Here is an 11,964-nt window from a genome sequence, read left to right as displayed (position 1 = left end):
TTGCTGCAGATTAAGCCCATTACTTCTTGTCCTACCTTTAGTGGACATGGAAAACAACTGATCGTTGTCCTCTTTATAACAGCCCTTAAAATATCTGAACACTTACCAGGTCTCTACTCAGTCTCCTTTTCTCAAGACTAAACATGCCCAGTTTTTTTTTAACCTTTCCTTATAGGTTAGTTTTTCTAAACCTTTTATCATTTTTGTTGCTGTCCTCTGAATTCTCTCCAATTTATCCACCTCTTTCCTAAAGTGTGGCACTCAGAATTGGACAAGTTATCCAGCTGAGGCCTCACCAGGGATAAGCAGAATGGGACAATTACCTCCCAGGTCTTACATATGACATTCGTCTTAATATATCCCTGAATGATATTAATCTTTTTTGCAACTGCATCACATGTTCAAATAGACACAGGTTCATTAAGCTGAGAAAGTCCATAAGGCAAAGTGCTAACTGGGAACAGCTCAGGATGACTGAGCAGCACAAGATAAATCTAAGTTCAGGAAAGGGCAAAAAAGAAGCTACTAAAGAGGCCAGTCTTATCCCCCTATATATTAGAATCAGAATAATTATTTAGAAGTGACCCTGAATCATAGATCCCATCCACCAGTAAAGAAGGTTGAGGACACATCCAATAGTAATCCAATGCTACATTTGACTTTAGCCAGGTCTGGCAGCAGCAGAGAAGATGAACTAATTGTAGGATAGGTTGTCTGCATCTTCTATTTCATCTAAACACAAGGGCTTGAAGTACAGCTTGTTCATCCTAATTAAAATGAGAGTGTTGCACACAAATAATTTCATTTGGGAAAATGATGCAGGAAAATCTACTTTAATAGCCAAAAAGAATGACAAGCATAAGTTATGGCTGAAAAATATTTATACACTTCAATAAAGCAGCAACCAACAAGTGTGGAGTATCACAATTCAGACTGGCAATTTGAAGAAGCCAACCACAAATGACATGGAGGATTGCCAGAAAGAGCCCTTCACACTCTCTAGATTCTTTTATGTGGCTAGGTAAAGGATACCTTGCTTTAGAGTTTCAAGCACTCAATAATAAATTCTCTTTTGGGAAATATAAATAGAAAAACATTAAAATATTATGGCAATACTGGTCTTTGTAAACCTTCCTTTGATGACTTCTAAAAAGCGTTTGGTATTGATGCCTGTTTTTGCAGATGGAACTAAAATATTAATCATGTTCACCTAAAACCTAAGGACTCAATGCTATAGCTACCCCACAAAGGCATCTCCCAATGGAGTTCCCATACAAATAGGCTGCTGTTGTTTCCCTAACATAGTATTAGATCCTTACTGCTCCATGTTTCAAAGCAGACAGCAAGCAAAGAAGTGGTTTGAGAGGAAGATCACGCCATGTTGGAATCCTCACTCTCAGCCATAGCAGCCTCCACCTGCTCATCAGAGGTTCTTCTTCCTTTTGCTGCGCTGGACTTCTTTTTCTTCCTTTCCTTTTGTTCCAGATTATTCAATGCAAGCTCTTCACTCTTCTGGGTGATATACCTTAGCTAACAACAGAGAATTAATCAGTCATCTGCTGGGGACTCAGCTTGTTCACACACCCTAAGAAAAACAAGTTGGCCAACTTCCTGTCTACAGACAGAAACATTCCACACACCGGTAGGGCCAGGCACCAGCTGTCTTATTTTTTGGATAAAACCTTCATTCTCAGTTGGATTTCCGTAGAAACATCTTAGAGAGCCGAGATCCCAGTGCTGGATCAGGGCCTTGGCTTCGATGTTGTACCCTGTTCCCTGACTAGCACACAGTTAGTAACAGCTATGTTTACACAGATTTGTAGCTAGCACAGTTGTGCTTCCAGTATGGAGAGAGCACAATAATCTTGTTTCTCCTCACAGACACTCCACACCCAATTAAGTTATACTGCATCTGGTAGTTAGGAATATAAAATGAAGCTCCAATCCTCCCAATTCTTCTGAGATGGACTTGTGTCACATGTTCCACATGGAAGGAAAGAATTACCCAGATAAGGCTAAAATTAGCAGCTGAGGCATGCTTGAAGAAAAGTGTACAAGCTTGCACAGAAGTACCTGTTTAGATTGTAAACTCCTCAGAACAAGGACTGTATCTCTGGTTTCTGTGCAGTGCCAAACACAATGTTGGTGCTTAACAAATACTTGTTCTAATGTGAAGGATTTATGTTCTCTTCCTGATGAAGTTTAGATGCTTACCAGGATAGCTGTTACATGTAACAGCTAAGTTATGTGGAATGGACATTGGATCTCATACAGGCCATCATATGACAGAATATTTACAGAAATCTGGGAAGAATAATCTCCACTTTACTGATGTGTTAGGTCATTTAGCAGCTTTGACGAGATTTCCCTGACCCGAAACTCAAAAACATGACGACAGGAAAAACAAAAGAATCTCTTTCCAAGTCTGAAGATATCGTAACATGTTCATTGGGGGTTATGTTCTGTACCTGGAGCCTCAGCAGCTTTGCTGTATCTAGAACACGGCTGATGCTCTGGCTGTAATCAGATCTGTGCTACTATACTGAGGAAGAAATGTCAAAAACTAGAGCAGGATGAAAAAGAAATCAAACTGATCACCAAGGATGCTGGCTGGGAGATTGGTCTTGCCAGCCCACTATCCATATCTTTTTCTGGGTTATAATTTAACAGCAGTTGTTAATTTCACCACCTATTGTTTTGATGCAGATGCTCCTGGGAATACTCATGTAATTTATTAGGAATAAAATGGGGGGAGGGGAGGGAAAGGTGTTAATCTCACCAAAGAGTTGCTCCTCCTGGCCAAAAGCTTCACATCTTCTGAATTGATTACAGTTCGTTTTCCATGCCTGCATGAAATTAAAAAAAAACAACCAGTTTTCAGTATGTTTGGTGAGATCTGTAGCAAAGGGGTGTTAAAAACACTAAGTAAAAAGGTCTGTACACCTAACGATGGGCTCTCTCGCTTTTATCTGAACATCTTAGAATGAGATAGATCAGCAAGAGTTCCCAGCCACTCTTATTGATGATAATAGGTGATATTTAGACAGCACTTTTCTTTTTATCCAAGGGTCTCAATGCTCTTTTCAAAGATGGATATTATCCCGATTTTGCAACGCCCCTTAGGGTGCTAACATTTCACAGAAGACATAAAAAGAAACAGTCCCTGCCACAAAGATCTTACAAGTTAAATTGATGAGGAAAACAGGCATCAAGCATTCAAGCCATTTGTCTAAAACTCACATAGTGAATCAATTTCAGAATTGGCAACAAACCCAAGTGGTCTGGGTCCACAGATCCTGCTCTAAGCCATACTCGTTTGAACCCAAGCAGTCTCCTAAAGCTCTGCTGTTCTTGAGATAAACGCCCATGTCCCCACCTGAAAAAGGTGGCAGGGTCCATGGAACATGTTAAAATGGTTTTAAAGTCCTTTCTGGAGGAATGTATCCAAAAAATAGTGATGGGAAACTGTACCTCTGCAACTAGACCCCTCACGTGCAGAATTCCACAAAGATCAATTATGTCTCCAGTCCTATTCACCTATTAGCCATTACGAGAATTGGTAAGATGACATGGACTCCAGCGCCAACAACACGCAGATGACACACAGCTCTACTTCTCCTTCACCACATGTGACTGTACCACCACTGCTAAGATGGCCCAGGGCTTTGATTAAATCAGCTCATGGATGAACAGAAGCTGGTTGAAGCTGAACCCAAGCAAGACTAAGGTGATGCTGGTGGGAAGAGGAAAATACTTTGAGGAATTTGCAGTTATGGTGCAGTCTCCTTTGGTTGATGGTACACAACCATAACTGGACAATTCAGGCCATTGCTTAGGAGTGCTCTTGAGTCCTCACTGATGCTAAGCTCTCACATAATAGCATCTATGAGAAACATTTTCTACCATTTCCAGTTGCCTATGTCTGGGTCCTAGCTAGTCACTATTTCTAACTCTGAGTCTATAGGTCTGAGTCTAGGAGTATGACCAAGCTGACATCCTTCCTTGGGATGTGGGATGCTGTAATCCAGCTGCCTAGACCCTGAAACCAGTGTCTTCCACCTCCTAAGCCTCCCAGTCACTCACACATGCACTCTGAGAGTTGCACCTGAGCTGTGGGAACTTTGGCTTTCAGTTTACCCCCTTCGGGGACAACATGGCAGAAAAGCAAGGAACGCAGACTCAGAAAGGAAGTTCTTAACCACAGAAACTTTTCTCTTAAGGCAGTTGAGAGTCCAAGATCTTGGAAAACAACAAAAAGTCCTGAGACACACCCTCCCATCATCTGATCTCACTCTTCCTGCAAGTCTTTGTTACATACTGTGACAGTCGACTCCCCTGCACAAAGAAGGACCTTGCTCTTAAATAGGACCTCTATCTCTCTGCCACATACTCACACTCCAGACCCGGGAGTCAATTTAGCCCTTTCTTGTGGGCCCCTACGTAGAGAGACTACTGTTCCAGGGGATGTGCCAGTAGTTGAGACAATCAAAATCGGCAGCCTTAGATCGCAGTCTTGATGGCTTTTCAGTCCTTCAATGAGATGTTAAACACCTTTCCCGGGCAGTGAGCATGTCCAGGATAGTGCAGTCACAGTGCCAAATATTTCCACACATAGTATGAAATAAGTTCATAATCTGACATGGACATATCCCATTCTGTCACACTCACCATCATCCACTTCAAGTGCAAGGCACATTTCTTCACCTAGCCGCCACTAACACAAACAGAGTTGCATGCACATATTTGTTTAAAAAAAAATCTACACAAACACTACACACAATTTCCTCTCTAGGAAGAGAATGAGAGAGAAAATGAACCACACATGACGGATGTTAGTCACATCACTTAATGATTTAATGGAAGGTGCTCAGATTCTATGGTGATGATGGCAATAGAAGACCCTATATAGAACTGAAAATTGGCACCTCAAACAATGCAACTCCCTCTAAACACCATCTTAGGTTACTGGGTCAGTTTTGACCCAGAGTGCCACCTACCGAATCCCCAGCACCACTTTAAGCTCCCTAGTTCAGCCGGATAAGACACCCCCATACTGCTAAGCATTCAGAGCTTGTGAGTCATCTAGTTTCACTCATTTAGATGATAATGCATTTCCCTGTCATCTAAAGACACTGATTTAAAGCTATCACTTGCAAAAAAATAAACCCTTCCAGTGACCCAGAGGAAGAAGTGTGCTGGCAGGCAGCCACACAGGCAGATGATGTAACACTAGGAGGGGAAGGCCTCTTGAGAGGAAAGAGAGGCCTGAAAGATGTCCCAGGTAGCACAGAACAAGGTGTAAGACAAGAGTGAGGAGGCTGCAGAGGGGTGTTTAGGAAAGAAGCCTTGGAAGAGCAATGAGAGTAAAGATGTAAATATGGGTGAAGTTGTGCAGGGTCTTGATGGAGGGGACAACAAGCTTGAACTTGATTTCAAAGAAGTGGGATTCAAAGAGGGGAATGACACAGTCCCAACAGCTGGGAAAGGAAGGCAATTTTAGCAGTAGTGCTTTGTACAAGCGGAGGAGTGGCAATAAATGAAGGGCTGTTGAGAGAACAGAGATACAAGGATGCTTGGGCACTTCAGGTTATAAGAGTTGAGTTACAGATACCCATCAGTTTAAAGCAAATACACAGATGACCCAAAACAGAGATTTAAGATCCCCAGGGTTTTTGCATACAGAAATAATACAATGGGGAGGACGGACTGTTGGCACCAAACTTGACTTGTTAGTACACTGAAAAGCTTCAGCCTCTACAGTCCTCAGTCATTCAAATGGTTTCATAAAAACTTTCAATAGCAATAATTTTCTGTTACCCACAGTTCTAATTGAACAGATGAGCATAAATCACAGGCACATCACACAACAGAAGTTTTACAAGCTTAAAGCCAACTACTATTAATCCGTTCTTCAAGAAGCACTACTATTGCTAATAAGCACAGCAAAATGATAACCTCTGACTGTGGTTACTGTGCTGTATTTATTCAGACACCTGCATGCAATTACATTAGAGAGAACACAATTCACACACAAGACTACACTCAGGAAGCAACTTTCAATACTAGGCTTTACTATCCTCTAGGTAATTTATTTATTTTGTATTGTGTATGTTTTTTTTCCTTCCTTGGTACAAACTGACAAAGCAATTCTGAGACCAACAGATAGGAGGGGGAAACACAAGCCACAGTATTTATCCAGAGTACTTAAGACATTATTCACATCCGTTAAAAGAGTTTCTGAGTCAAGCACTCAGCAAACTTTGGAAAATGCCCCGACAGCTTTGAATCAACACTACCAATACAGACAGTGCACTCAGATGCAAAAAACATTAAACTCTTGACCCCAACCAAACAATGAACACTGAATAAAAGCTACATTCTAATTCAGCATGGCTTCAGTAGCTACCATCACCCACCAAATGAAAAGCAGGCTGGGCCCCTTGAAAAATGCAGAAAGTAAAGGCACTCTCAAATACAATTGGATAGGAGGATAGGAAAGAGAAGTCATTCTGTATCCAAATATGTCACTGAATGGAGAGCAAAAAAACAAGACTTTGTAAGGATTAAGTGTTCTTGCAGTACCTACCTTGCAAACATTTCAAGGTCTTTTGCAAAATGTTCTGAAAGAAAAATTTTAAAAAGACATTTCACACAGTTAAAACACTTCCTAAAGTCGACAAGATGAAATCTATTTAATTTCTATAGCAATTATGGTGGCCAATAATAACGTCTCATGTACAGAACACCTTTTGACTCAAAGCATTTCAGAAAATACATACAAGCAACAACGCTTGAAATGTCACCATTCTTAGGAATGAAGGGCAGCACCCATGCAAACAAGCAGAGTAAAATATGATGCACAACAGTGTGGGGATGTGATGGATATTTTTGGATAGGGACACCAAGGCAAGTCTCTGTGTATGATTATATAATAATAGCAATAAACTTCTACTCTTACAGACATTGCCCCGGGATCTTTTACATCCATGCAGAGCAAAAAGGACCTCACACTTTTAAGGTCTCAGTCTGAAAGACACAAACAGCATTATACTCAACTTATCTACCCTGGAAGCATGATGGGTTGCGTTGTTCTGCTAGAATTTGAAACTGTGGTCCCATGAGTTCAAGTATTACAAACTTGAATATTAGACCCTTAAGCCATCTACTCTGGCCAAACACCTATGGCTAATCTCAAGTGATTAATGTTTATAAACCTCTATCAGTGCTAAACATTATTATGGTTTCATGTGATACTGCTGGAGAGGCCCAGTCCACATCGTGGCTCTATGGCAGAAGTTGTACCTGGGAAGAAAATGACACCTTTTGGGGCTAATACCCAACTGTTACAAGAAAGTCCCCTGCACACAAAGTAGCCATGGCCTTGTTTTTTTTTTAAAGCATTCCACTAATTGCATTTATTTATTTCAAAGACTAGATATAAAATGACAGTGAAAGCTGCTGGACCATTATACATGATAATTTCTAGTTAAGGGGAGAAATGAACAATAAGCTGACTTGGTAAATAAACCCAGATCAGAGAGATGCTAAGCAAGCATAAGCTTCCCAGATGGCCCAAGAATTTATATAGCAGTTATCGCGCAAAACCACCTGAAGCATTTTCAATTTACCAAAAAACAAACAAACAAACAAAAAAAGAAGTGCAGAAAACACTATTTCAAGAAACTGAATAGCTGCACATACAATAAGAAAGGCAAGCCTCATCCCTGCAGTCAGAAAAGGCTCTCTCTGCTTTGTACTATCAGGCATCAGCCAGAACAACCATGTTATCTGGAACCATTATCATATACATTCTTGACCAGTTTCTTAATGTGGGCCATTTTGTTGCATAGATGAGGCCATATCTGAGGTTTCACAAACCTTGTGTTAAGTACCCCCTTCATGCCAGGAAAATAAAGTTAATATTTCTTGTACTCTTTAAAAGTGACCCAAGACACAGTCTAATTCCAGTTCTATTTTTTAAAAAGCACTTAATCTCCACTGATTGTTCCTGTGTACAAATATAGATATGTATGGACATACCACATTGCCTAAAGGTGATCTCTGAAATAGCTGCAATGGTTTGTTTGCTGAACTGAATGCCTTTGTCTTCTGCAACTTCTTGGGACAGACAACCAACAGTGTAGTGAACTGCAGCCTTTAGCCTCTGAAACAATCCAAAACAATTACACAGTTGACTTTACATACCAATACACCATCTCTCACGTAAATTATAAAGAAACATTCACTGACTGAAAGGATAAAACATACATCATTGTTTAACAATACAGAACAAAATTATTGCAACAGCACATTTATGAAGTGTGTAGTGCCATAAGTGGGTATGATGCTTTAAAATACAGACAAAAATGGATTCCCTTACCCGTAAGGGGTTATAGTCTAAATTAAATTGGAAAAAAACAAGATGGGAAAGGACAAGAGTCAATATAAAATATATTGGGAAAGGTCTATGTCCCTTAAGGATATCAGAGACTTTTAAACAAATTATTAATATTTATTATTAAAATATTCAAGTAATGAATGTTCAATCAAATCACAGCATCAATGACACTTTGCCCTTTGCTTTTCCATTACAAATTACCTATGATAGTTTCTGTTTACTTAGGTTTGAAACCAACACTTTTTTTTTTTTTTAAGTTCACAATGAGCTCAGGCCACCTTTGTACAACTGATCTCATTTGTACTATGTCTGTGTATACAAAAGTAAATTTATGGGCCTGATCCAGGGAGATGCTTGGCATCTTTACGTCCCATTAACTTCAGTAGGAGTTGCAGATGCTCAGCAGCTCCAAAAACATCCTTAGGGCCTGATCCATCTGGCAAATACTTAGGCCCAGATCCTCAAAGGTATTTAGGCTCCTAACTTTCAATTATTTCAACTGACGTTAGGAGCCTAAATACCTCTGAGGATCTGGGCCTTATATGCTTATATAGAGTTTGCTACTCTGAAGAGACTATGAGATTACGCACAGTACTAAGCACTGCAGCAGGTGGCAAGTGGCTGAAGAATCAAGATTTGAGTGGAGATGTATGCCCTGTCCAATATCCATAACTTAATTTTGTGGGAGAGAGCCAGAAAAAGCATAATAATAATATAAATTAAGGATAGCATCTTTGGCGCTCTGAGGCCTTCTCATACTGTTAAGATGTACTCATTTTTAAATGCTGGACTTTTTTTGTTTCCTCTAGACAGTTTGACTCAAATTTGATTCTTCCATTAGGAAACTGAAAATTTAGCAACTTGATTTAGGTTTAGGGTCTTCCAAAAATGTACAGTGAATTATATAACATAACCATTTACTGCATTATAGCATGAAAGAGGCTAGTCATGTATCAGTTCAGATACTGGCATAACATTATTTGCACATACCCAGTCCAGCATAGAAACATATGGGAGGAAGATAGTAGAGCAATATCCCACAGTGGAAGTGGGTGGGAAAGAACTGGAGAGGACACCATAGCTCTAGAAGGGGGTTAATGACACTTTATAGGGTATAGAGATTTTTCAAAGGCACAAATGGGAATCCTCCCCCTATATAAAATACCCTCCGCTGGGGGGGGTCTCCATTCTCTAAATGGGGGTGGGAATAGCATCCATGGGGATGGATGGGGAGGGGAAAAACAGAGCTATTCCCAAGAGCAGGTTGGGGGGAGGGGAGGAAGGCAAGAGTTAGGGAGCGGGAGCAGAGTTAGTGCAGTTGGGTGTGGTGGAGGAACATGACCCAAGGAATGAGCTGGGAGAGGCCACCCCAAAGTGATGGGAAATGCGGGCGGGGGGCTCCTATCCCAAGGGGATTGGGGGGAGGAGGTGAGGAAGGAGCGCCCCAGGGTGACTGGGGGAAAAGGGCAGCACCCTTAGGGGCTGTGTATATATGGGGGGGGAGACACACTCGGGGCGGTGCCACCCACGGGATAAAAGAGACGGGCGGCCATTCTCCTCAGCTCCTGACAGCAAGAGGCGGCCTGGCGCCCCGGGACGGGTCGGGGGGGGGGTCACCTTACCCTCTACCTGGGTGTGTAAGAGGCGCTCGCGCTCCTGCTCTCCCAACGGCTCCATGGCGCGCGCCCAGCCGGCTGTCGCCCGCGACCGGCGGAGCCCAAATCTCCCGCCCAGCGCCCACGGGGGGCGGGGCGGAGAGGCGGTGCCGCCGGCGGGCGGGATACGGCGCTGACCCGGCCTGGAGGAGAAAGGTGGGAGGGGAGCTGAGGCAGGGGGGATGGTGTGAGAGGAGCAAAGGGCCAAGGAGCTGGGGGGCGGACGGGGAGCCCGGGGCCATAGAGCTGGACGGGGGAAAGGGAGAGAAGGGAGCATAGGAAACATTTTTGTAAAAAAATCCTCTGGACATCTCTATAGCTGTCTAAGCCTTTACACTGGCTACAGAACTCTTGGCATCAATACTAGACAACAGCAGTAAATTCCACAGCTTCATTAAGCTGCATCAAAATAATTCAGTTTTATATTTATTGCTTGTAACAGTTTCATTGAATGTCACCTTGTTCCTGTATTGAGAGAGAAAAAGGAGCACTCAATTTACCTCCTCGGCCCCATGTATTATTCTGCATATTTCTGTTATATTCCCCCCTTTCATCTAATCTTTTCAATCTCTACCCATTTCCATTGCAAGGGTTTTTCCATTTTTGTCTTCCCCTCTTTTTCCACTGTAAAACTGTCTTGATTCAGATACACCTTAACTAGCCACTAGATGTCAGCATTTTCCTATACAATACATTTTGATAATTTCACACCATGAATTATTCTCCTCTTACTCCTGAATTTTCATTTTAAGAAAGTATAAGGGTTATAATGCTGTAGCACAAGGAACAGCCTTGCCTTAATCTTGCCCTGAGATGCATAGAACTTCTAGCATATGTAAAGTCAGAAATTACAACCCTCCAGGATTGTCCTGGAGTCTCCAGGAATTAAAGATTAATCTTTAATTCAAGATTGTCATGTGATGAAACCTCCAGGAATAAGGACAACCAAAATTGGCAACCCTAAAATACAACCCCAAAACAAGCCAAAAGCAGCAGTTTTCAACTGTAAACCCTTTCAGTTTTCTGGTGTTCATCAGATTGAAAAGTTTGACTGCAACATTGCCATGCTTAGCTAGGTTGTGAGGCTTGGCTCTAACTGTCTCATCACATTGGCCGTCTGTGAGCTGAGGACATTTATTTGTGATGGCAGCTCATCTGAGATACTTATAACACCCTGTGCTCAGGTAAAAATGCAAGTAATTGTACTAACTATGGAAGTTTATTTTTATAAATATTTTTTTAAATGGTTGGTGCTGAAATAATGTATCTAATTTCTAAACTAGAAATATACAGCTCTCTCAAATACTACAGGCTGATTGGATTAGGAATGGGATATATTGTTGTATCTCAATCTTACAGTGGTTATGAAATGATGGACACAACAAATCCTATACAGTATCTTGGCAGGAGGTTAGACAAGATGACCCCTGTGGTCCCTTCTAACCCTATGAGTCTATGAATCCCTTTGCCTGTAGGTCACAATATTGTTAACATGTTTATTATAAATCAGTGCTTAACAGACAACCAAGAGTGGTGCACTAATGTGTCCCAAAGAGTCTAAATAGACAAGACATACATAGGGTGGGAAGAGGTATAACACAAGTGAACAATATGATGGCTGCAAACATCATGTTAGTTCCATGTTTGTTTATTTGGTGGGGAGGTTGGGTTTAGCTAGGAGGGAAGTGAGGGACACAGGGCTAGGGATGGACAAAAGGGGCAAGTGTGGAGAGAAGCTGAGATGAAGTCACCGTGAGAGAGAGGAAGTGGAAGAGTTGGAGCAAGCAGGCAGTCAGCACAGGGCAGAGAAAGTCCAGTCAAAGCTGTAGAAAGTTCTCTAAGTGTTCCTGCTTCACCTGTACTGGCTGGAGTCTTTGCAGGCTCCTCTCTGCTGCCCACATCGGGGAGGGA

At 41.8% G+C, this 11,964-nt stretch overlaps 1 protein-coding gene across 1 annotated transcript; it reads right to left on the bottom strand.

Moving 5' to 3' along the window:
• Positions 1 to 817: 817 nt before the first annotated feature.
• Positions 818 to 10,132, bottom strand: LOC112114055 (centromere protein S-like). Its single transcript, XM_024210582.2, has 5 exons — positions 10,028 to 10,132; positions 8,041 to 8,164; positions 6,587 to 6,620; positions 2,780 to 2,846; positions 818 to 1,530 (listed from the first exon to the last, which is right to left on the bottom strand). Exons 1-5 carry the CDS (start codon positions 10,073 to 10,075, stop codon positions 1,372 to 1,374), a joined length of 432 nt encoding a protein of 143 aa, XP_024066350.1. The 5' UTR covers positions 10,076 to 10,132; the 3' UTR covers positions 818 to 1,371.
• Positions 10,133 to 11,964: the final 1,832 nt, after the last annotated feature.

The sequence above is a fragment of the Terrapene carolina genome, unplaced genomic scaffold (genome assembly GCF_002925995.2).
Source record: "Terrapene carolina triunguis isolate 2854851 unplaced genomic scaffold, T_m_triunguis-2.0 Scaffold714, whole genome shotgun sequence".
In the NCBI taxonomy this organism is placed as follows: domain Eukaryota; kingdom Metazoa; phylum Chordata; order Testudines; family Emydidae; genus Terrapene; species Terrapene triunguis.
Note: the sequence above shows the minus strand (reverse complement) of the source record. Positions and strands in the feature narration are given on the sequence as shown.

Coding starts and splice junctions, on each gene's coding strand:
- LOC112114055 (XM_024210582.2), bottom strand. CDS start 10,075: ATGGAGCCGTTGGGAGAGCAGGAGCGCGAGCGCCTCTTACACACCCAG. Junction 6,621..8,040: donor GATCACCTTTAGGCAATGTG/GTATGTCCATAC, acceptor TTTTTCTTTCAG/AACATTTTGCAAAAGACCTT. Junction 1,531..2,779: donor CCAGGAGGAGCAACTCTTTG/GTGAGATTAACA, acceptor CTCTGTTGTTAG/CTAAGGTATATCACCCAGAA.